Here is a 26721-nt window from a genome sequence, read left to right as displayed (position 1 = left end):
CCAGTGTGCTGTTAATTCCTTCTAATATAGTCTTCATTTCTGATAATGCATTTGTTATTTCTGACTGGTTCTTTTTTTTATCAATTCCATGTCCTTTTTGATGATTGCTATCTCTTTATTTAGGTGCTCATAATGTCCATCCATTGTTGCTCTAAGATCCTTGAGCATCCTAAAAATCATTATTTTAAACTCTGAATCTGATAGTTTGGTTACTTCCATTTCATTTATTTCTTTTTCTGGGGATTTCTCTTATAGATAAATTTTGGCCACATTTCTTTGTCTTCCCATTTTGTCTATGTATCAGGTACCACAGTCTGACTTTGAAATTTTTGTGGGTTTTTACGAGGAAGATGGACTCAGTGGTACTGACCTCTAGGCCACCTGTTTTTCCTTGTTCTAGGAATGCTTCTTGAGGGTACTATTATCCCTTTTTTTGTATGTGATTATTGAATGCAGTTGGTCCTTTCTTGGGAATGGTTATTCCTTCAGGCTGGCTGGCTCTAATGGTCAACCTTGGTCATGTGTATTACACACTGTCCAATATCTGTCCTGTTGGGCATATGTATTCTCCATTGTGTCTGTTGCCTGCTAGACTCCTCCATTGGGAATGCTGCTTGTGTAGCTAGCTGAGTCTAGGGTTAGTGCTGTCTGCCACCCACTACCAGTTGTGTTGGTTCTAGATCTTCTTGGGTCAGCATCAGCTATTATTTGTAACCCACTGTGAGCTACCTTTCTGTAGCTACTGCTCTTTTCGCTGTTTGTGTCAGAGTTTTCTGTGCCTCGTAGTATGGGACAGGCCAATCTGTGTATAAATATCAGCTTCTTCCTGCTTAGAAATAACAGCAGTTCCTTAAAAGCCCCAAGCTCCGTACAATTTTCCTCCACTTTTCAGCTGTTCCACTTCCTCTTGCAGCTGCCTGGTCTTCCCATAGAATCTTCTGTAGGAAGTCTGTAGTGTGGGCTCAGATTGGCCTCATCTCACCTATCCCTCTATAGGTTTCAAGCTTGTTGGTTGGGAATACAACATTACTAGGATCCCCTATTTCAGAGGTATCTTGTTCAGGAGCTCAGTACAGGTAACGTGGCCCCTACTCTAGAGCCTAATCCCTCAGCCACTGCTGGATACTCAAATTTTATTTCTCCCCCACAAGGTGAGCAGCAGATTCAGATCGATTTGGGCCAACAGTCTTCTCTGTAGAAGTTCTTAGAGCTTGTGAGATCCTGGTCTCAGGGAGGAAGACTAAGAGAGTCCTCTCTTAGGACTGACTATGCCCTACCGGAAAGTGGCTAAGACCCTCAACCAGACCCAAAAGTAGACTCACAAGGACACACATGTTAAATGTCCATGCTCCAAGCCTCTTTCCTTCCCCCTGTGAAATCTAGCCCTGCAGGGAAGAATATCCAGCACCCAAGTCGGCTGATTATGAAACTTCACCCTCTCCAATGCACATGAGCTGCTGTGCCAGTACTGATCACAAAGAGAGCTCGCCTCAGCTGAGCCAAGTGTGAGGAGCCCTTCCTTAGGATACCACTTTAGCAAAGGTTATTAGGTCCTGAAGGGATGCTCTCCACAACTGGCCACTGGATGTGTGAGCCTTGGGCCTCCCTGGCAGAAACTCAGTGCAGACCATTGGGAGGCACTGCCCATGACTGGCCTTCAGCAACCTTCTTGGAGCTACAGGCAATCTAGAGTTTGTAGCTGCCTCTGCTGGGCTCCAGTGCTCACGGAAATACCATATTTCCATTTATATAAGACACACCTTTTTCTGAAAAATTGGGGGTCTAAAAACTCGGTGCATCTTATATAGTGGTTGTAGAAGTATGGCATTTCAAATGCCATAGATGGAACTGAGGACAAGGCAATTTATTAAGACAGTGATTTGTCATCAGACACAGATGAGGACAAGCTACTAGATGGAAGTTTTGATAGTGATGAGGAGTTGTATAAATTTTATGATGAATAAAACTTGAGTTCAATAACTTTATGTAATATATCTTTTTTTTTTTTTTTTCAAATTTCAGGCCCCAAAATTAAGATGCATCTTATACATGGGAGTGTTTTATACATGGGGAAATATGGTACCAAGCTGCACATCTAGGCTGGCTTTTACCCACACTGGATTTGGAAGAAGGTCCACTTAAAAGGCCAAGTTTCCTTGAGTCCCATCTCTTGCAGCCTCTGTCTGCTGGCTGCAAGTTGGGCTCTCAGCCACTGAAAAATCCTCTGGTAGAGTCTAGAGCCTGCAGCAACTCAGGGATTAGGAAGACTAGTGGGTATGGCTCCTCTGCTCACCCTCAGGTATCAGTCTGTCCAGAAATTTTTCACAGACCTCAGTAGGGTGTGGCTCCAGGAGCCTAGTGGGTGTGGCCTCTGAGACACAGACATGTGTTCTGCCCATACTCTGGATAGTTTCTACTGAGTCTCCAGTGAGGTGGAATTACCAGTCTTAGATTCAGGAGTGTGTGGGGGAAAGCTCCAGACTCAACACCAGAAAACTGAGTCACTGATGCGAGCCCTGCTTCTTGGCTTCTCAGAATGACCTCGTCTCCATGGCTGGGGCAGGAGAGACTCTCAAGGGTGGAGCAGTTGCTTCTCCCCAGGTGGATGCCACTCAGGAAACTGCTCCATCCAAGAAAGATGGCAACTGCAGTACTGGAAAATGACTCAGCACAGGGGTTCCAGTGGTCGTCCCCCACAGTGTCTCTTCCTGGTTCACCAACTTCACACTCTCCTCACATAACTCTAGTTTTCTTAGCTCTCCCAGTCTCAGTGTGGCTTCTTCTGTGATCCTCAGTTATAGACTCCTCTTCATTTAGTCCAAAGTTGGTTTTTCAAGATGATTCTTCTTACATTAAATTGTAATCCAATTTGGTCCTGGGAGGTGGCAGTTGGAAGGTCCACCTACTCTATCACAATCTTGGAATGTCTTTCAGCTGAGAAGCAGCCATTCTGTCCTTGTCCTGCTCTGGCCTATTTCTCATGTGACAATATGTTAAGGAATCAAGTGTGCATTTTGAGAATGTGCCACCACAGGTGTCTAAGCAGCCCCTTCATTCATCCACTTCTACCACACTCATAGACAGAAGGACCTGGAAAAGCTTTGCCTTTTTCTCTCCTAAGCTCTGAGGGCCCTTCTTTTGCTTCTGAATCTTGTTCCCCGAATCCATTTTTTTTTTACTTTTGTGACTTTTGTTTTATTTATTTTTTACCTTTTTATTATTTTTTGACATACAGAGAGAGACAGAGAGAAGGACAGTAGACAAGAAGGGAGAGAGATGAGAAGCATCAATTTTTCGTTATGGCACCTTAGTTGTTCATTGATTGTTTTCTCATATGTGACTGGCTTGCGACAGCAGACTGAGTGACCCTTTGCTCAAGCCAGCAACCTTGGGCTCAAGCTGGTGAGCCTTGCTCAAACCAGATGAACCCGCACTCAAGCCTGCAACCTCAGGGTTTCAAATCTGGATCTTCCACATCCCATTCCACTGCTACACCACTTGGTCAGGCTACTTCTGTGGCTTTTAAATAAAATTTCTCGCTAGCAGGGTGGGAGCAGGGTTATCACCATCTAGAGCAACCCTCAGGCTTTTCACATGGAGGAATAAGGATAGTGAGGACCAGGTTTAAACCAGGAAGACCATCACAAGATGACATGAGACCTTTGCAACAGCACTTCCAAGTTAGCCCAGAAGTCATGCTGATGGTTCCAATAAAAATAAACAACTTGTCAATAATTTTTAGCTGTTCAGTTTATAATTCTTTCTAACAAGAGGAAATTGTATTTGAGGAATAAATTGATAACATGTCATACTAATCTCTGAATAATTTCTCAGATGAAAATGTAATACACAAATTTAACAAACAAGGAAAAAAATAAATCCCTGCTCATTCTCAAAGTGAAATGCAGCAATATACCTAAGTGAAATTAAAGTGGGGGATATACTTCAGTAATAAGAAGACTTACAAAATTTTTTATGGATGTTGGAAAAAATTTGTCTCACACATAAAAACTTACTAGGCTAATAGTTCTGAATCTAATTACTTTTTGAATTAAAAATAAGTTTTAATCAAACCCTACCCTTTAAAGTTGTATGACCTCTATTACCCTGTGAGCAATACAGTCATGGCTGAGAATAAGTGAAAGAATTAGGTGAATATATTCTCAGAAAATTGTTTAAATCTCCTTAAGAATCTCAAATAACAAATACATATGAGAACTTCAAAATTCTGTGAACCTACTCTTTTTTTTAACAAAAAATATACCTTCTTCCCTCAAAGACAAATCTTGGGGCTATTGATGAGTGGTCACTCACTGCTTTTTATAGAAAGCAAATGAAGCAGTATTAGTATTAATGTTACTGACTCTTGTCAATAATTCTGAAGTCCTAAAATTATCATTTCTTTATTTTATATCTTACATAAGTAGCAGAAAACTACTACTAAATCATTCAAATAGCCTGAAAACACTAGAAGTACATTTCTACACAATCTTACAGCCTATCTATCAAATTAAACTTCCATTCCTCCTCTAAACCCACCATCTTAGTCACTATTCCCCCGTATACAGATCATTTAATCTCTCTTCTGTGCCTTTAAGCTGCTCACTCACCATGGAATACATCTGATCTCCTCTCCACTTATTTACAACCAACTGTGTTAAGAACTTTGAAGGGTCTCATATTTTCCCGAGTTTCAGGCTGACACATTTGCTTGCCATAGTTTCATAGATGCTGACAGAAAACATGAGACTCCCGGCTCAGAGACAAAGGTCTCTCTATTCCTCACGTCTTGTAAGTATGACCTGCATGTTTCCATAGGTCCTCATTCTCGTTCAGTTTCTAAGGGGCACTGTGGGGGAAGCCCAGGTAAGTATTGTATACACAATTTATGACTTAGAGCTAAGGAATCCTGAGCTTAAGAAAGTCTCAATCTTAAACACATTCTGCTAGCAAAACTGCCATTGGGAGATATTATCTTTATTAATTATCCTGGTCAGGAAACAAATCTGCCTCCTGTTCTGGAGGCAAATACTGTCTCTAATAACCAACACTACTTGATACACAAACATTCTTGAAAAAGAGAGTTCAGGACAAAGATAGCCAAAGACATGTAGTAATTTCTTTCAAATTTCATCCTTCACACTACGAACTAAACTCTACTTCTCCCATGTTTAGAGGTCACAAGAACATCTCATTCCTAGCACTGTGTTGTCTGTGCCATTTGACAAGCCATTCATATAGTACAGCATCATATTTGTTATTTATTTTATTGCTTAATATTTGTATTCCATTTAAATAAATTATAGTCCTGGGCAGATAGCTCAGTTGGGTCCAGGGTTGTCCCAATACACAAAGGTTGTGGGTTCAATCCTGGGTCAAGGCACATACAGAAACAAATTGGTGTTTCTCTCTCTTCTTCTCTCTCTAAAATAAGTAAATAAATTTAATAAAACTATATTTTGAATAGCCAAATATTTTCTTTTTTTTTAATGTATTTTTCTGAAGCTGGAAATGGGGAGAGACAGTCAGACAGACTCCCGCATGCGCCCGACCGGGATCCACCCAGCATGCCCACCAGGGGCGACGCTCTGCCCACCAGGGGGCTATGTTCTGCCCCTCTGGGGCATCACTCTGCCACGACCAGAGCCACTCTAGCGCCTGGGGCAGAGGCCAAGGAGCCATCCCCAGCGCCCGGGCCATCTTTGCTCCAATGGAGCCTTGGCTGCGGGAGGGGAAGAGAGAGACAGAGAGGAAGGGGGGGGGTAGAGAAGCAAATGGGCGCTTCTCCTATGTGCCCTGGCCGGGAATCGAACCCGTGTCCCCCGCACGCCAGGCTGACGCTCTACCGCCGAGCCAACCGGCCAGGGCCACTCAAATATTTTCTGAATAAATTTTTAAAAAGTAAACACTTATTTTTTAAATGTATCATTCTAAACAATATGTAAACAAATAGTAGTGGAAATTAACCTGAGTTTTATTCTATCAAGTTTGGGGGGAAAATGATTTAGAATGTGACAGCAACTTTTCTTATGCTATTGTCTCTTCTTTACTTATCAGATATCTTTTCAGTTAACTTTATTTGGTGTCAAATATCAAGGAATATCAATTATTTATTTTTAATTTTATTTTTAGGTGAGAGGAGGGAAGATAGTGAGGCAGACTCCCACATACACCCCAACCGGGATCCACCTGGTAACCTCACTAAGGGCTGATGCTCGAGTACCAAGCTATTTTTAGTAGCTGAGGCTGATGTACTTCAAAGGAGCTATCCTCAGTGCCCAAGGCCATACTCAAACCAATCAAGCCACTGGCTGGGGGGAAAAAGGGAGAGATAGGGGAGTGGAACGGGGAAAGAAGCAGATGGTCACCTCTCTTGTGTGCCCTGACTTGGAATCGAACTGTGACATCCATACACTAGGCTGACACTCCAGCCATTGAGCCACCACCTAGCCCCAGAATATCAAATCTTATGAAGAATTCAAGAAAGATGTAAATATAAATCTAGAATTAACTTTTTGAATTTACAACAATCATCTGATAAAATGTGAAATGAAATTACTTTTGACTTTTAGGAGCTCAATATTAATAGTAAAATCCTCCAAGGCAAAATCTTCAGATTTATATTTAATGTTTTTTTTAAAAAAAATCAAATTATAATATATGCATATAGTTTAGAAAGCCAAATAATTATTATAAACAAAACAAAACAGAACACCACCTCAAGTATTTCCTGTACTGTGAGGCAATCTTTTCCAATGCACATTTTAATCATTCTTGGTTTTGCCTTTGTATTCTTAGTTTAATTGCTATTTATAGATTTTTTTTCATTTTCATATTATCCTACTGATTTCTTCTTGTTGAAGAGAAGACTCTCTTTCATACTAACTGTCTCTCATCCTCTTCATATTTTTAAAATTCTTTTTTAGCTTTATTTATTCATTTTAGAGAGGAGAGAAAGAAAGAAGTGGTGAGGAGGAGCAGGAAGTACCAATTCCTATATGTGCCTTAACCAGGCAAGCCCAGGGTTTCGAACTAGTAACCTCTGGGTTCCAGGTCGATGCTTTTTCCACTGCACCACCACAGGTTAGGCCTCCTCTTTATATTTATATTGTAATTTCAATAAGTCAAGTGCTGTTGCTATTACTGGCCATATAAGTATCCTTCACATCTGAACCTTGTAGTATATTTAGATTACATTTCATACGATACAACTGTTTCTTTGTCTTCTATTAATAATACTAACATTTTGTATACTCAATTTTATATGTACCTGTCTAACCATATTATTAAGCTTTCATTAGAAGTGTAAAATTTTTCTCTAAAACATCACGTAACCCATCAGTTGCATTTTTTCCCCCTGAAGACATTCTGCACAAAGCCTCATTCTTCTAGCTTCAGTCTGTCTTGTTTGCTGTTGAGGCCCAATGCAGTTATCGTCATGGTGTGTTGCTTCATTATCATCCTGGGATTCCCTTTTATATCTTCCTGCATATAATTTTTTAAAATTATATCTTGTTCTCTTTCTTGATTTAATTCCTACTTGGGGTGGGACATATATAAAAGCCGTATCCTGAGGAACAAAACACTGCAGAATAGGATACCTTACAGGTCTAAAAATGTCTTTTATCTTCTTTGATATTTGAAAAAAAACAAGAGTCTGGCTTATATAAAATTCTATTTTAAAAAATAATTTTCCTACTGAAGTTCACAGGCTTTACTCAGTTATCTTCTAACTTTCTGATTTCTATTGAGAAATGTGCCATTTTGATTTTAATTTTTTACATGTAACCATTTCAGAAAAAAATTAAAAGTCTAGAAACTTCTAAGATTGTCCTTTGCTTTTAATGTTTTAAATTGCATGTTGATCTGCTTTGATGTTAATCTTGGTTACTACATCATGCTAGGCACTCAGCGTACCCATGCCCAACTATGATAGGAAATTTTCTTAATTTTTAAAAACATAATTACTTCATCTCTATTTTCTCTATTTAGAATAGTTATTCAAACATTAGATCAGCTGCACTAATCCTGTATTTTTTTTATCTTCTCCCTCTTGTCCTAACCCTTTGATTTCTAAATTTTGTTTTACTCTATGTAAGATTTTTTCAAAATTATCTTCCATCCCTTCTACTGATTTTCATCTATTCATTTTTAATATTCTAAGAGTGATATTCTCTAAAAATTTCTGGTTTGCACTTTCCTCTTCTTGTTATATGAATGCAATTTTTTTCTTCTTTTTATCTAAGATTACTAATTTAAAAAATCAATAAATATGCTTTGTTTTGTCCTATATTTTAACCCCCTGTTTTTCCTTGTTTCTGTTTCTTTGTTGTGGTTCCTCTCAGAAGATTGTCTCAAATGTCTGGTTATCTTTTGGTATACTCACATCCAATCATCGTTTTTAATAAAGCTCATCGGTGGCTCTGTGATCAATAGTAGACTTCACTGTGAGTGTGTTAGCCAGGCTGCTTCACCTGAGACCCTACTTGTCAGAAAGGGATAGCTTTTCTCCAGAGTTCATCAGTTGTCCTACACAAAAATTTTCTAATTTTCTGCCTAGAAGCCATTCTCAAACCAAATATAAAAACAACAACAACAACAAAAAAAAAACAAACTGTGATGAATACACAGAATTTCACCTAATAACCCTGATTTAATTACAGTATGTTGCATCTTTATTTTGATAATTCTAGATTTCTTAATTCAGTGTCATACACACACGCACACACACTCCTGTAGAAATTCACTGGGGAGTTGGCAGGAAAATGGAGGTTGTGTATCACTAAACTGTATGACATATGAAAGGAGGCCTGGTCTTGCCTGTGGTGGCGCAGTGGATAAAGCGTCGACCTGGAAATGCTGAGGTCGCCGGTTCAAAACCCTGGGCTTGCCTGGTCAAGGCACATATGGGAGTTGATGCTTCCAGCTCCTTCCCCCCTTCATTCTCTGTATCTCTCCTCTCTCTCTCTCTCTCTCTCTCTCTCTCTGTCTCTCCCTCTCCTCTCTAAAATGAATAAATAAAGGAGGCCTGGTGTGTAACTCTGCTTATATACATTTTCAACCAATTCTGATTTTAGACTCAATTATACTCTCACTCCAAGAGCTAAGTGGTGTCTTCAATTCCTGAAGCTTTTAAGGATATGGTGGCAGGAGTATGTCTAGTTGTGTCCATATTCACAGCTTTGATTTAAGTTTTCTTTAGTATGCTAAGTGGTGGCCATTACCTGATCTGATTGTTTTCTTTCAAAATTTTTCTCTGCAATCTTCCTTTCCCATTCTCTCTATCTTTATTGAAATGTGTTTTTGTGTTTGCTATTGCTGTTTTATCCTTTTAAAATTGTTTTAATATGGTTTCAGGGAGAAGAAATAACAAATGCATACATTTAAAAGAGCAGGTTTAAGTAGAACTAATTCTATATGTTTCTCTTAAATATATACCGTAGGTGTTAGTTTTTAGACTCTCAGAAATAAGTAGCTTCTGAGAGTCTGAAAACTGGAGTCTGAGTCTAGAATTGTAAAAAAACTGCAATTAATTGGCTATTGATAAAAAGTATTTGTATAAATGACTAGGTTAGATATTAGAAAAAATTAATTATTTTCATTAATATAAATAAACTATTATTAAGGAATTATATTTCATAGAACTCTTGGAATGTTTTTATAATTTTTAAAAAACAAGGTGATAGGTTATATTAAATTGAAGACTATAATTATAATATTTTCTCAAAATAATAATACAGACCAAACTGTATTCTTTTAAAATAGTGAAAAAAATAAATAACATTTTGTACTTACTTTATAAAATCAAAGTGACCTGTCCAAACAGGCAGTGGCACATTGGATAGAGTTTCAGCTTGGGATGCTGAGAACCCAGGTTTGAAACCCCAAGGTCACTGGCTTTAACATGGACTCATCCGGCTTGAGTACAGGCTCACCAGCTTGAGCATGGGCTCACTGGCTTGAGTGTGGAATCATAGACATGACCTCATGGTCGCTGGCTTGAAAAGGCTCACTGGCTTAGCTGGAGGCCTCCAGTCAAGGCACATATGGGAAAGCAATCAATGAACAACTAAGGTGCCACAACTATGAGTTGATGCTTCTCATCTCTCTCTCTTCCTATCTGTCTGTCCCTTTCTGTCTGTCTCTCTCTCACTAAAAATTAAATTAAATTAAAAAATCAAAGTAACTAATTTTTCTAACAAGAAATTTTAGAAAATTAAGTGAGAATTGCTAATTCAGATTAATTATTCTACTCAGATTCATTATGATGTTGATATATCTCATAAATATGTCAAAATATATGTCTAATAAAAATAATCTCATTTTATATCAATCCACATTGTAGCAAGTTCCTCTTCTGTAAATTTTCTCATCAAAATGATGAAGTGTTATAAGTGAATTTTATTTAGGTATGTATTAGTTCTCAAGTCTAAAATAATGGGATCAAAACATGGACTTTAATGAGATATATATTTTCACAATACAAAAACTCTCTTGAACGAACTACTAATAGCCATAAAATTAATATTATGGAGTAATATATAGAGATAACTTATCACAAGAAATAAAAGATTAATTTCTATATTATTTACTAAAAGTTTTATTATAGATATGCCATAGTCTTCCTTAATTTGTTGTTACAAATATAATTCTTACTTGTAGATTTTTGGGGGGTGGGTAATTTTTATTATATGCCCATCTTGTGTTTCAAGTTCACTTAAGATTGACAAAAGTTCCACTGATGGAACCAGTTTAAAAATTAAAATAGCAATTTATATTGTATAGATGATGACTTCAAACAGAAAAATAGGTCTGATTGTTTTAGTATTTCCTAAAATACTTAAAGCAAAGGACCTGAAATCAAGTGGCTCACTTGTTTATGGTTTATAAAAATGAATATCTATCCAAGCAAACAGTCCAACATCAAATCAAAATCCATGCACTAATAGATGTTAAATCTGTGATCTCACTTTGAACAACAAGGTGCCAAATTTAAACACAGAATTAATCATTTAGTCACCTTCTTATTAGCAGTGATAGAACAGGTTTAAAATTATAAAGATTCATGTAGAGAATACACACTTAAACTTACAAACTGTAGTCTTCAGTTAAGGTTATATTTGGAACACATGGATTCATCAAATAGGCCTATTTGTCTATTGTGAAGTGTTCTTATCAGTAAAAAAATGTTTGCAAAATTACTGTCTGAAGGAATTTATCCAACCCTTCACGAACAGGCATAACTTTAGTTTTTAGTTTGTTTGTTTTGTTTTTTGAGAGAGCAAGAGGAAGAAAGAGAGGGAAGGAAGATAGAAACAGCATCAACCTTTGTTCCACTGAGCTGAGCACCTGTTGATGGTTTCTCATCGGCGCCCTGACCTGGACTCAGACCAGCGACTTCAGGTGGAGCTGGCATCCTAGGGATCCACCCAGCATCCCCTGTATCCAGCTGGTGACCTGGGTGCTCTGGAAAAATGCTCTGTTAATCACTCCACCAACAGGGCAAGAATAGGCATAACTCTTGTCTAGATCCCATACGAAAGACCTCTGGCATTCCTTGGAAATTTTATGCCACAGAGCAGTGGTCTCCAACCCCCCGGGCTGAGGACCAGTACCGGTCCATGGGCCATTTGGTACTGATCCACAGAGAAAGAATAAATAACTTACATTATTTCCGTTTTATTTACATTTAAGTCTGATCGATGTTTTATTTTTTAAAAATGACCAGATTTCCTCTGTTACATCCGTCTAAGACTCACTCTTGATGCTTGTCTCAGTCACGTGATACATTTATCCATCCCACCCTAAAGGCCGGTCCGTGAAAATATTTTCTGACACTAAACCCGGTCCATGGCCCAAAAAAGGTTGGGAACCACTGCCATAGAGTCCATAATTTAATACATGTTATATTTTTCATATAATATAATTTTAGACAGATTATAAATCCTGGCCACCAAAAAAGTACTGAAAACAGTACTTTACCATGGTTTGAATCAGTGACATTTCACTTAAATAACATAAAACAAAACATTTGGCAAGTCCTGGTTAATTGAAAACATCCCAAAGGAAGTCAAAGAAGAAGAGAACAGAGCTAGTGCCTTCAGGAAGGTGGCACAGCCTTAAAACACTAGCAGAGATTGACAAAACGGGAAGGAGCATTGCTATCATTTCCACCTAAGGGTGCAATGTGAACTAAGTCACTGTAGCACCACTAAGTCTGTATAGCAGGGGTCCCCAAACTACGGCCCGCGGGCCACATGCAGCCCCCTTAGGCCATTTATCCGGCCCCCGCCGCACTTCTGGAAGGGTACCTCTTTCATTGGTGGTCAGTGAGAGGAGCATTGTTCCCATTGAAATATTGGTCAGTTTGTTGATTTAAATTTACTTGTTCTTTATCTTAAATATTGTACTTGTTCCCATTTTGTTTTTTTACTTTAAAATAAGATATGTGCAGTGTGCATAGAAATTTGTTCATAGTTTTTCTTATAGTCCGGCCCTTCAATGGTCTGAGGGACAGTGAACTGGCCCCCTGTGTAAAAAGTTTGGGGACCCCTGCTTTTTACAGGGGATAAGAACAGACAGACAAGAGTGGTACAACGCAGAATAGTATGGAAAAGGCTTTGCAGTAAGAGGGAGAGAAGAATGATTTTAAGAGTTCTTAAAAATATCAATTCCCTCTTTGTATTTGACTTTTAACCAAAAATACTTTTAAATTATTACTATTTACTGTGGCAATTCAGGTCGCAATCTCTTATTCATGACCTTTGGGGAGTGTTTTTCAGAAATTTTAGATTTATGAAAGTGAACACAGTATATACACCATATATGATATGACACAACTAGCAAGAGCTGTGGTGATACAGTGTAATCAAACACAGTTTTTCCTGAATAAAACATGTGATTATTCAAAGTAGGGTAAATAAAAAGTATAAAGTCTATTTTATTTTGACTATTACAATTATTTCAGGCCAGATGTTGCCACCAAACTAGTTTACATCAAGTCTTATTTAAAAAAACTTAAAAATAAACCCAACAGAACAAAACAAAACAAAACATCTCCATTCAAATTTCAGAACATTTTAGATTTTCAAATTGTCTTTAAGACATTAGAGTTGTGTATTTTAAAAATTCATGATCAAAATTATAACAAAAATAAGCATAAGTACGTAGTCTAAAAAGTTATATTATAAAAATATTTGTCATTTAAATTAAATTTAGTTTAATATTATATATGAATAGAAATACTAAAATATTTTAAAACTTATTTACTTATTGATTCTAGAGAGAGCAGAAAGGAGAGAGAAAAAGAGATAGAGAGAAAATTATTTTCTTTCCCACCTATTTATGCATTAATTGGTTGATTTTTATATATGCCCTGACCAGGGGTTGAACCTGCAACTTTGGCATATCAGGATGATGTTCTAACCAACTGAGCTACCAGGCCAGGGCAATTTTTCTTTTTTTCAGTATATATAACTGAAAATATTTTATCTGAAGAATAGGAGCCAGATGCTGTCATGAGGTTGGGAAGTGTGTGTGGGTAAGGCCAAGCTGTGTGTCAAAAAGGACGGGAAGAGAACCACATAAGATGCAGGGCCCCAAGTTATGTGAAGGAATGCCTAAAGGGCTAGAAAAATGGATTTCTTCTTTCTCATCCTTTCTGGGAAGGTAGCAAGCACCTGAACGTGGAAGGTGAACCACAAATGCAGCCCTGTCACCCACTTCTCAGTCACCTGAATAACTAAATAAGATTCAGCATAGGATCAGATAAATGGATCGTGAGTAGTTTCAATCACTTTGCTAACTACGCAACACTTGCCCTGCATTGAAAGAAAAGAGGAGAAATGAAATATAGGTAAAAACCAGGAATTCTTTGTTACTTATGCTGAATTACTTTAAGGTGAAAAAAAATCCTTTTATTCTAACACTAATGAGTTAACAAATAAAATGTAGGTTCTTGTAAAGAGAAAACAGAGTAAACAATAAAACTGTTCAAAAAATCAAAATGATTGTAGGCCTTTAATTTGTTTTGGTATGGAAGACAGTAAAGAGACCAAGAGAATTTCAAATATATTTTCTAATACTAAAAAGTGAAAAAATGAGACTAAGAAGAAAAATATATCAAGAACACATTCCATGTGACAGAGCATTTTTCATGCTGCTGATTATTTTTACCAGAGTTTGATCGAAAACAGACTTGATACAAACATTTTGGTCTTTCACTAGGAAATAGCTCCACATATATAATAAGCATTTAAAAAATAAGAATAGCTAATATTCCAACTGGTAAAATTAGCAAAAGAAGTTACGGTATGTAGAGCATGATCCTTTAAATCAATATAAATATTCATTTATATACTTCCATGTAAAGATAAGAAGTATATACATTCAACACTAAGTGATTGGTGAAATTTTCAGTAATATTTATTGTTTTAAACTCATCTGGTTCTTCGCGGTTCTTTAAAAATGTTATTTTATCAAAAAAATTATAAACATTTCTAATGAAGAGTCTTTCTTCAGAAAATATATTAAATGAGCAATCATTATCTTATATACTTTTCATTCTCAACTAAATAGAGCTCTATTTTTTAGACTAACCATAGGTTTTCACAATGCTGTAACAACAAAAAGTAGATCTCGAGTTGTAGGACAAAAGAAATCCTTAGTGGACTTATTCATAGTGTTCTTGGAAATTTACTTACAGTACACATCCACACGGATTGACTTTATCGCTGGGGACCCCAAGCCATTCTCTGCTTTACAGTAATACCGGCCTCCTTGGTGTCGCTGAATATTTGTAATTCTCAACGTCTCGTTGAAGACACTTGAGTCTTGGAATCTGTCAGAGGCACTTCCTGCTGTTTTGGTCCACCTGATCTGAGCAAGCATCAACAAAGATTGTTACTTTAGGTTGGTTTGCTCACAGAAAAATCAAAATTCAAATCATTTGAGGAGCTTGCTTTCAGAACTCCAACAATGCCATTCCTGGCAAGTTACTAAAAATTATAAAGAAAAGTTGATACTCAGAATTAAATGGTAGCATTTTAAATGCAATGTCATCATTGTACACTGTATATAATTTTAATTTAACTGAATAGAATTCATCAATAGCTTACTCAGTGTGGAGGACAAATACATATAATAGAAAGGGAGTTAAAAATAAGTGGTAGTCTCTCCTTATCTGCAGTTTCACTTCCTGCCATTTCAGTGACGAGTGGTCAACCACAGTCAGAAATATTAAATGAAAAATTCCAGGAAAAAAAACAATTCATAAGTTTTAAACTGTACATTGTTGTTCTGAGTTACATGATAAGATCTCACAGCCTCTTACTCTACCTTGCCTTGGCCATGAATAATTTCTCTGTCACTTAATTGCCTTAAGTTATCGCATATACTATTGTGTTATCATGGTGCTTGTGTTTAGTTAACCCTTGTTTTAGTTAATAATGGCCCAAGCCCATTCACATAACTTTTACTGCAGTATATTGTTATAATTATTTTGATTTATTATTATTGTTAATCTCTTGCTATCACTAATATATAAGTTAAACTTTATCATATACTGTATATATATGAAAAAACATAGTATATCTAGGGTTCATTACTATCTTCAGTTTCAGGCATCCACTGAGCGTCTCAGAACATACACCTAAGAATACGAGGGGACCTACTGGCATACATTGGAAACACAAATTAGGTTCTCTTTTTCTTGGACACTTAAAATTTTCTTTTATATTTTCCAAACGCTGTAAGGTACTTTTTAGTAATTAGTACAGAGACCAAAGGTTGACTCTCAGTTTCTTTTTGGACATGTTTCATTATTTTATTTTAAATTTCCTGTTTTATTTAGATAATTTAAGAATATTGTTATAATGGCTTATTGAGATTATATATAATTTTATACACCTGATTGTTAAAAGTCCCCTTCTTATGGCTTTGATTTCATAAGCCCACAAATGACTTGTGTGTTTTGATAATTAGAATTTACTCTACATCAATAATTATTTCCAAAAATATGTAAACTTTTCCAAAGAGAACATCTCTATTACCCTGCCAAAACACTTTGAATATCTAAAACATTCCATTATAAACAATACCATTCTTTTAAACACAGCTGTGGATGGCAGACTTAGTTTTTGTTAGTAATAAAGACTGCTATTCAACTCAAATTTTGTGTTATTTTAGTTTATAAACCTGAACAAGCCAGACAAGCCACATGATAGTACTGTAAAGTGATAAAACATGGAAGGTGAAAAAAAATTCTTTTTTATTTTTTCTCTTTATCCCTGCTATATAATATATATTTGCTTGTTTTATTTTTAGGTTAAGATACAACTGATACAAATCTAAGAAACATAAAAAAATGCCACTAAAAACTGCATCTTCCAAATTGAAATCCTATAATACTGATATATCTATACTATTTTCATAAAATATTAGATTTTATGATCTAATAACATTAAAGTTATCTTTAAAAAGTTCTCAAAATCATTAAAATATCAATATGAATATAATATTTGGCCTCAGTTGAATGAAATAAAAATATTGATTAGATATAAAAATTCAGTAATTCATAAAGTATATTTAATCAGCACATAGAATATACAGAACATGGAATATACTATGCATAGAAAATACAGAGAAGTAAAAGGCATGATTCCTGATTTCAAGCAGTTTATAAGCTGGTTACTAGCATGCTCATAAAAAGACAAGGTGTAACTAGGGACTTGGTTTGATAAATATTATTTCCATGGGGAAATCTAGGGTTTTAGTTTTATTTAAATTTCAAAAGCTATAGGTAAATAAATAAGGAAGACAAGTTTCATATTTTTGTTCTTATGTAGAGATATATTAATTCTAAGATAATACATATTTCTAAGACATAACCTAAGATACAAATAATACACAATTCCAATTAAAATACCGTTTACTTTAACTATCATACCCAAAATTGATTTTGAAAACTAAATATAATAATGTGAGAGACATCAGAAAGATGGCACTGTGAGGGGTGCTCCTGATATTTCCTCTTGAAATTTCAACAAATTCAACAACTAAAGACAGAGAAAAAATCTCAGGGGCACCTGAAATATACACACACTAGACAAAGGTATGACTGGGCAAAAACGTGGCTGAATATATAATCCACTCTGAAGGATATAAGACAGAGAACAGACTATTCTGCTTTTCTCACTGATCTGAGGAAAGGCCGCATTCGTTTGGAACTGAGAGAAATGGAGGATCTGGGGTAGTGGGAAGAAGCTGGGATAGGGTGGATGATCAAGCAGAGGAAAGAGTGCACCCACTCCACCTGAGATCTCAGACATGGGGCTGGCACAGCCTGCATGCTCTGACAGAGGTTGCCAGAGCGGCTTTGGGCTTTGTGTGCTCCCAGTCCACGATCGTGGGTGGTATGTGAGTGGCTCCACATGGCACCTCTGGCAAGGGCACGTGCATGCACAGGCAGAAGGGCTAGGCCTGAGATTGTCAGCAGTGGATTTCTGCATGGGCTGTAGCCAGCATTTCTGTGTGGTCCAGGCTCCCCAATCAACAGCATGGGAAGCGCACAAGGGCTGGGATCCCTAGGTCTCGACTTGTCCTAGCAGGGGGCCTCTATGAGCCGATACAGGTCTCAAAGCACTTTTCTACATTCCCAGCACTGACTTAGATCACAGGGTTGTGTGCCTAAGTGGGTGGGAGCAGACCTCTGTGTGAACTGCAGGAGTCCTGGGGGATGGACATGCATGCAGCTTGCTGTGGGCTACCTAACAGGGCATAAGGGAGAAAAGCCTGTGGAGATTAGACTCGCAGAGAGCTGAAGCATACAAGACATGCCTGGGTGCCCTAAGAAAGCAGCCTGATCAGCAATGGGCTCCCAGCCCACAGCACACTGAGATATGCTAGACCTGTCAGCCGGCCCCTAGAAAGGTGCTAGATCTGCAATCGGCTCCCAGTCTTCCCTGCTTTTGCTGGCGGCTCTGGTTGGCACAGCCTTACCCAGAATTATGCTTTGAGCAGTCCTGGAGGAAGGACCTGGCTGCTCTTAGAGCCTCTTGCTCTGCAAGCAGTGGATGGGGCAACCTCACAGCTAAGTCCCCAGTCTGCTAGCTCAAGAGAGAGAGAGAGGTGGGGAGAGGCACCTGGAAAAATAGCTGAGTCTCCCCATATGGGAGCCTGTAAACCCTAACAAGCCCCACCTACCAATAGGACTGAGGTCCAGCATACATTGTTGCCATAGCAACAAAACACTAAATCTCTGCTCAAGAGCCTCACAGGGGCAAAACCTGTAGCACAGTGCCACCTGCTGGAAAAAAAAAGAAGCTACCTTTGAAAATCAGAAAAAAATTACATTTTTTATAACTTTTATTTTTTTCTTTATTTTTCCACTTTGGTTATTTTATCTTCTTTCCATTTTATTTCTTCCTTTTCCTTTTGAACTTCATTATCCATAGTTGTTACATTTTTTCATTCTTGTTTTTTAACTTGTTCTTTTCATCTTTTCTCCTTTTTCTCTCTCATTCAATTGTCAATAATCTGCAAATTATTTATTTTGGATTTATATTTTTCTTTGTGGCATTTTGCTTAATATTTACTTCATTTTTTATCTTTTTGTCATTTTCCCTCAGTTCTGGCTCCCCATTCTCTGTAGTTTTTGTTCCACTTATGATAATAGAATTTTCATTTCTTCACTGTATCTTTTCAATTTTTATTTTATTTTTTAATTATCTCTTATTAGTGTTATTAACAATATCACTCTCAAATACCATTAAGAAAAAAGAAATTAAATATCATGGATACAAAAGACAGAGATGTAGCTCAGAATGATGATGAAAAATCTCTAGAAAAAAAATTTAATTACTTGAAAACTTTGGGGTTAAATGACAGAGAATTAAAAATTGAAGTCCTAAAAATACTCAGGGAAGTACAAGAAAGCATGGAAAGACAATTTAGATAGCTCAAAAAATAATTCAATGAACAATAAGAATGCATCATCAATGAAATTAAAACTATAATAAGGAATCAAACAGAGATGAAAAACTCAATACATGAACTGAAAAATGAAGTAACAAGCTTAGCTAATAGAATAGGCCAGATAGAAGAGAGAATTATTGACATAGAAGACAGGTAATTAGAGACACTACAGAGAGAAGAAAAGAGACACTCACAAATATAAAAAAAAAATGAGAAAGCTCTACAGGAATTGTTCGACTCTATCAGAAAGAGCAACATAAGAAAAATGAGTATATTAAAAGGAGAAGAGAGAGAAAATGGAATGGAGACCATATTCAAACAAAAAATAGACAAGAACTTCATAAGCCTATGAAAAGAATTAGAGCCCGGAATCAAAAAAGCAAACAGAACACTGAGTTACCTTAACTCAAACAGACCTACTCCTAGGTATATCAAAATGAAATTAACACAAACCAGTGACAAAGAAAAAATCCTAAAAGCAGATAGGAAAAAGAATACAACATATAAAGGAAGGCCCATTAGGCTATCATCAGATTTCTCAGCATAAATTCTACAAGCCAGAAGAAAATGGACCCCAATATTTAAAGTATTGAAAAAGAGGAATTCCAGCCAAGAATACTATATCATCAAAGCTATCCTTCAAATATGAAGGGGAAATGAAAACATTCACAGATACAGAAAAGATGAGGGAATTTATCACCAGAAAACCCCCACTTCAGGAAATACTAAAGGGAGTTATCTGACCAGATACAAAAACAAAACAAAATTACAAGTGAAAGCTCCAACAAGATCACAATAAAAAGATTAATCTGTGACAACAAAAAAAAAGGGGGGGAGAAGACAAAGATTAACAGTAGCAAAGGAGGATGCAGTGCAAAAGCACTCATGAGATATGTACTACGATGAATATGATATATATACTTTTTATTACCTAATGGTAACCACCCCTGAAAAAACCACTACAGAAACACATGGCTTTAAAAAAGAAGATACAGAGGAAAGAAGTATGGAATACAACCAAACAAAAACAATTGACAGAAAAAACAGAAGAACCAAACAAGATACAGAGCTATCAGAAAGCAATATATAAAATGGCAATAGGAAACCCTCAAGTGTCAATAATTACATTAAATGTAAATGGACTGAACGAACCAATAAAAAGACAGAAGAGTAGCACAGTGGATCAAGAAAGAAAATTCAACTGTATGCTATCTTCAAGAAATACATCTAAGCTACAAGGATAAAGGCAAATTCAAAGGGAAAGGTTGAAAAACGATTCTCCAAACAAATAACATCCAAAGAAAAGCAGAGGTAGCCATACTCAGATCTAACAATGCTGACTACAAGACAGCAAAGATAATCAGAGACAAAGAGTATCATTTCATAATAATAAAGAGAACATTGAATCAAGAAAACATAACACTTTTTAATATATATGGACCAAACCAAGAAGCATGAAAGTATATAAGACATCTACTTACTGATCTAAAAATAAAAACCAACAAAAATACAGTCATACTTGGAAACCTCAATACAGTGCTGACAGCTCTCGATTGTTCATCCAAACAGAAAATCAATAAAGAAATATGTGCCTTAAATGAAACACTAGAATAATTGGATATGATACACAGCTACAGGACATTTCATCCCAAAATGCCAGAGTATATATTTTTTTCCAGTGTACGTGGAATATTCTCAAAAATTGTCCATATATTGGGCCACAAAACAAACAGCAACAAATTTAGAAAGATTGAAATTATACCAAGTATATTCTCTGACCATAAAGCTTTGAAACTAGAATTCAACTGCAAAAAAGAAGTAAACAAACCCACAAAAATGTGAAAATTAAACAACATACCTCTAAAAAATGAGAGGGTCAAAGAAGAAATAAAAGCAGAGATCAAAAGATACATATAGAGGCCCTGGCCGGTTAGCTCAGTGGTAGAGCATCGGCCTGGCATGTAGGAGTCCTGGGCTCAATTCCCGGCCAGGGTACACAAGAGAAGTGCCCATCTGCTTCTCCGCCCCTCCCCCTCTCCTTCCTCTCTGTCTCTCTCTTCCCCTCCCGCAGCCAAGGCTCCATTGGAGCAAAGTTTGCCCGGGCGCTGAGGATGGCTCTGTGGCCTCTGCCTTAGGTGCTAGAATGGCTCTGATTGCAGCAGAGCGACGCCCCAGATGGGCAGAGCATCGCCCCCTGGTGGGCATGCCGGGTGAATCCCGGTCGGGCGCATGCGGGAGTCTGTCTGACTGCCTCCCTGTTTCCAACTTCAGAAAAATACAAAAAAGGAAAAAAGATACATATAGACAAATGAAAATAACAATATGACATATCAGAATCTCTGGGATGCAGCAAAAGCAGTAATAAGAGGGAAGGTCATATCACTACAGGCTTATATGAACAAACAAGAGAGAGCCCAAGTAAAGAACTTAACATCGCATCTTAAGGAACTAGAAAAAGAAGAACAAAGGCAACCCAAAACCAGCAGAAGAAAGGAAATAATAAAAATCAGAGCAGAAATAAATGAAACAGAGAACAGAAAAACTATAGAAAAAAATCAGTAAAACAAGTAACTGGTTCTTTGAAAGAATCAAGTAAATTGACAAACCCTTGGCAAGACTCACTAAGGAAAAAAGAGGAAGAACTCATATAAACAAAATCCAAAATGAAAGAGGAGAAATCACCACAGATATCATAGATATACAAAGAATTATTGTAGAATATTATAAAAACTATATGTCACCAAATTTAACAATGAAGAAGAAATGGATAAATTCCTAGAACAATACTCTCCCTAGACTGATTCATGAAGAAGTAGATAGCCTAAACAGACCCATAAGCAGGGAGGAAATAGAAACAACTGTCAAAAATCTCTCAAAAAATAAAAGTCCAGGGGCAGATGGCTATACTAGTGAATTCTACCAAACATTCAAAGAAGACTTGGTTCCTAGTCTACTCAAAGTCTTCCCAAAAATTCAAGAAGCAATACTTCCAAACACATTTTATGAGGCCAACATAACCCTCATACCAAAACCTGGCAAGAAGAACACAAAAAAAGAAAACTACAGACCAATATCTTTAATGAATACAGATGATAAAATCCTAAACAAAATACTAGCAAATAGAATACAAAAACACAGTAAAAAAAATAATTCAGCCTGACCAGGCAGTGATACAGTGGATAGAGCATTGGACTGGGATGTGGAGGACCCAGGTTCAAGACCCCAAGGTCGCCAGCTTGAGCATGGGCTCATCTGGTTTGAGCAAGGCTCACCAGCTTGGACCCAAGGTCACTGGCTCGAGCAAGGGGTTACTCGGTCTGCTGAGGGCCTGTGGTCAAGGCACATATGAGAAAGCAATCAATGAACAACTAAGATGTCACAATAAGCAATGAAAAAATAATGATTGATGTTTCTCATCACTCTGTTTCTGTCTGTCCCTGTCTATTCCTCTCTCTGCTTCTCTCTCTGTCTCTGTAAAAAAAAAATAATAATAATAACAATAATTCATCATGAATCACAAGGATGTTTCAACATATGTAAAGCAGTTAACATAATACACCGTATCAACAAAACAAAGAACAAAAACCATATGATCCTATCAATAGATGTAGAGAATACATTTCATTTTATGTTGAAAACACTTAACAAAATGGGCATAGAAGGAAAATATCACAATATAATAAAGGCCATTTATGACAAACCATCAGTTAATATCATATTAAATGGCAAAAAACTGAAGACTTTTCCTCTAAAATCAGGAACAAGACAAGGCTGCCCACTCTCTCCACTCTTATTCAGTGTAGTGTTGGAAGTTCTAGCCAGAGCAATCAGACAAGAGAAAGAAATAAAAGGCACTAATATTGGAAAAGAAGAAGTAACGGTTTCCCTTTTTTTAGATGATATGATCCTGTACATAAAAAACTCCAAAGACTAGAAACAATAAACCAATACAGTAAGGTCGTAGGATACAAAATTAATATACAGAAGTCTATTGCCTTCCTTATGCCTACAATGAAACATCAGAAAACGAACTAAAAAAAATAATTCCTTTTACAGTTGCAACAAAAAAAAAATACCTAAGAAAACTAAATATAAAGGTTCCGAATTGCCTAACTGGTGGTGACTCAGTGGATAAAGCATTGACCTGATATGCTGAGGACCCAGGTTCAAAACCCAGTGGTCGCAGCTTTAGTGTGGGATCATAGACATGATCCCAAGATTGCTGGCTTGAGCCCAAGGTCACTAGTTTGAGCAACGGGTCACTGACTCGGCTGGAGACCACTGATCAATGCAGGCACATATGAGAAGCAATCAATGAACACTAAAATGATGCTACTATGTGTTGATGCTTCTCATGTTTCTTCCTTCCTGCCTCTCTGTCTCTTTCTGTGTGTGTGTGTGTGTGTGTGTGTGTGCGTGTGTGTGTGTGTGTCTAACTAAAAAACAGTTCAGGATAAAAAAAGTTAGAGAAATCACCTAGCAATTTCAGATATTAAAAATATATTATTAAGATACAATGATGCCTGACCAGGTGGTAGCGCAGTGGATAGAGCATGGGACTGGGATGTGGAGGACCCAGGTTCAAAACCCCGAGGTTGCCGGCTTGAGTATGGGCTGATCTGGTTTGAGCAAGACTCATCAGCTTGAGCCCAAGGTCACTGGCTTGAGCAAGGGGTCACTTGGTCTGCTGTAGCCCCCAGTCAAGGCACATATGAGAAAGCAGTCAATGAACAACTAAGGTACCGCAATGAAGAATTGATGCTTCTCATCTCTCTCCCTTCCTGTCTGTCTGTCCCTATCTGTCCCTCTCTCTGTCTCTGTCACACACAAAAAAAGATACACTGATAACATGGACAACAGTGGAGTAATTGCCGGCAGTGGAGGGCCATCCATGGGGGAGGTGGAGAGAATAAAACGGTGATTGCCAAAGACTTGACTTTGGAGAGTGAACACAGAATTCAATGGTTGCCATCTGAAACTTGTATAATTATGTTAACCAGTGTCACCCATTAAATTGAATTAAGAAAAAGATACAAAGATAAAGGTGCATAATACTGCTACAATACTAGAAATTATTCAGGAATATGGTGAAGACTAAGAGTGCATGTGCGTGTGTGTGTGTGTGTGTGTGTGTGTGTGTGAGAGAGAGAGAGAGAGAGAGAGAGAAAGAGAGAGAAAAGTGAGAGAGATGGAGAAGACACTATGATACAGAGTAGCAGTTTTCAAACATTTTGTTCTTACAACATCTCTACACTTTTAAAAATTATTAAAAATCTCAAATTGATTTTGTATATTTGCATTATATCCATTCATAATTGTATCAGAAATTAAAACTGAGACCATGTTAAACTGTATATTAACTCATTTTAAATTGTATTAATAAACTAATGACAAACTCTTAAAATGAACATTTTTAATCAGAAAACTGTATCTTCCAAAACAAAAAATAATTAAGTAAAAACAATGGAATTGTTTTGTACTCCTACAAATCTCATTAATATCTAGTTTAGTGGAAAAGATCTAGCTGAATAAACATATCAACTTCTGCATACAACATGTAAAATGTTGCTCTATTTAGTACTTTTTTACATTAAAATTTGTTGGTTTAGCCTGCATTTTGTATGAATTCTTTTATTCATATATGGTTTCATAACATCATGCATTAGTCATTTGGAAAATATAAATTCACTGAGTTATGCAGACCTTTCAAATGTTGACATATTTCATTCTATAACAAAAGTCATTTTTATTAATCTCATCATCAATCTCTATAGAACAGTCTTTAAGTGTTGGGAAGTTGTCACCCTTATGTTGGCAGATGTTCCAAAATTCTAATTTTTCTCTTAAAATGTGAATTTCATCATTATTAACAAATACAGGTAAGGTGCTTTTTTTGGTATGGCAGGTTCACTTCATTCATTTTTGAGAAAATTTTTGCCAAATACCCAAGTCTGAATGACTGTAGCTTATATAATATTTTTAAATTAAAAACACTATTCTATGAAAAAGTGGCTAATTCACTGGAAAATTTAAACACACATGTCCTTATCTGAGAAATATACTGCACTTTAACAAGTAGCAGAAATGCTTCATAGGATCTTTTGATTTTGTCACTCAGAATATTAAAAGTACAGTAGTCAAGTTTTAAGGTATTAAATATTTTTCTTCTATTTTTTCCTCTACTTTATAAAAGTAAGCACAGAAAGGAAATATTCCTGTGCCACAGAAAGATGTAGGTCTACTCATTGAGAAGGTTTGTCAAGTTATAAGTCTAATTGATGAGAAAAAAAATTCTGAAAAAAGTTGTGACTTTAAAATCTACAAAGAAAATTGCTTAGGCTTCCAGGTAGAAAGAAGAAACTGTTCTAATGTGTTTGATCCTACTTATCTCCTATATGTTGACTCTCCCTTTCTCCCATTGTAAATTGAAACCCAAAGTATCCATCAAGTACATGGCTGGCCCAGACAGAGAAAACTTCCCAGCTATCTGTTAGGCAGGGATTTTGCCTCCATGTGTTTCAAGCAGAAATGTCTTTATAGGAAAACAGGACTCCACATTTTGCTCATTCCAACACATTTCCCCTGGTTTTCATCTTAGATCATGAGCTTATTTGGAATGAAAATCAAGTACAGATAAGCAATGAAATAGAAGAAATCTCAATTCTGGACATCATAAAGTTGTCCCTAATGGACCTGAACTATATATAGCCCTGGACTTCTACATGAGAAGAAAATCAAATTCTACTTTCTGTTATACTTTCTATGACTAACAGTAAAACTAGATTTAAATGGGTAAGCCTGTCTTTAGGATTCTCATCCCCAACACTGAAAGCTCCAAAAATGTGGGATTTTGCTTTTGCAATTACTAGGAAAAAAGGTGGTGTTTCCTTCATCTTAGTGTGAAAAAAAATATTCAATGATATGTAAACATTCAGTAACCTCAGGGTTCAAATCACCATACCTGAAAAAAATACTTTGGACAATATTCTAATTACCCAACAAATAAACTGGACCAGAAGCCTTCAATTTGGAAAATAGATATAAAAGCATTTAACATTAATACATGGGTATTTGATGGGTCAATATGGTTCACCTGGATAATATACAACTTAAATACTAAATAAAGATTCTTAAAACCAAAAAGACATAGAATAAGAGGATTTGTAGCATCCTAGCAAAACACAGGAATTAGGAGTGGGTGTAGGACACAAAGAAGAGATAAAACGTTTAATGCCTTGTGGAAAGGCAAGGAAAGGAGAGAAGTTATCTAAAATCTTTTTTGTTGTTGTTGTATTTTTCTGAAGTTGGAAATGGGGAGGCAGTCAGACAGACTCTCGCATGTGCCCGACCGGGATCCACCTGGCACACCCATTAGGGGGCAATGCTCTGCCCATCTGGGGCGTCGCTCTGTTGCAACCAGAGGCATTCTAGCACCTGAGGCAGAGGAGAGCCATCCTCAGCACCCGGGCCAACTTTGCTCCAACGGAGCCTTGGCTGCAGGAGGGGAAGAGAGAGACAGAGAGGAAGGAGAGGGGGAGGAGTGGAGAAGCAGATGGGTGCTTCTCCTGTGTGCCCTGGCTGGGAATCGAACCCAGGACTCCTGCACACCAGGCCGACACTCTACCACTGAACCAACCGGCCAGGGCCTAAAAAATCTTAAACTTGAGGAGTTGGAAAGGAAAAGAGTATGTCTCTATGAGATAAACAATAAATAATTTGTTTATAAATATCAATAGAATCATAAACGTT

The 26721-nt window shown here is 36.9% G+C and overlaps 1 protein-coding gene across 1 annotated transcript in view; it reads right to left on the bottom strand.

The window, feature by feature from the left end:
* MDGA2 (MAM domain containing glycosylphosphatidylinositol anchor 2) overlaps window positions 1-26721 on the bottom strand; it is a 1032115-nt gene that overhangs the window by 457438 nt on the left and 547956 nt on the right. Inside the window, exon 3 of the mRNA XM_066277806.1 lies at window positions 14703-14877. Within this exon, the coding sequence (XP_066133903.1) occupies window positions 14703-14877 (175 nt within the window). The remainder of the gene's footprint in view (window positions 1-14702; window positions 14878-26721) is intronic.

Source organism: Saccopteryx bilineata, chromosome 4 (assembly GCF_036850765.1).
Source record: "Saccopteryx bilineata isolate mSacBil1 chromosome 4, mSacBil1_pri_phased_curated, whole genome shotgun sequence".
Taxonomy (NCBI): domain Eukaryota; kingdom Metazoa; phylum Chordata; class Mammalia; order Chiroptera; family Emballonuridae; genus Saccopteryx; species Saccopteryx bilineata.
The sequence above is the reverse complement of the archived record's forward strand: the minus strand, read 5'-3'. Positions and strand labels throughout refer to the sequence as shown.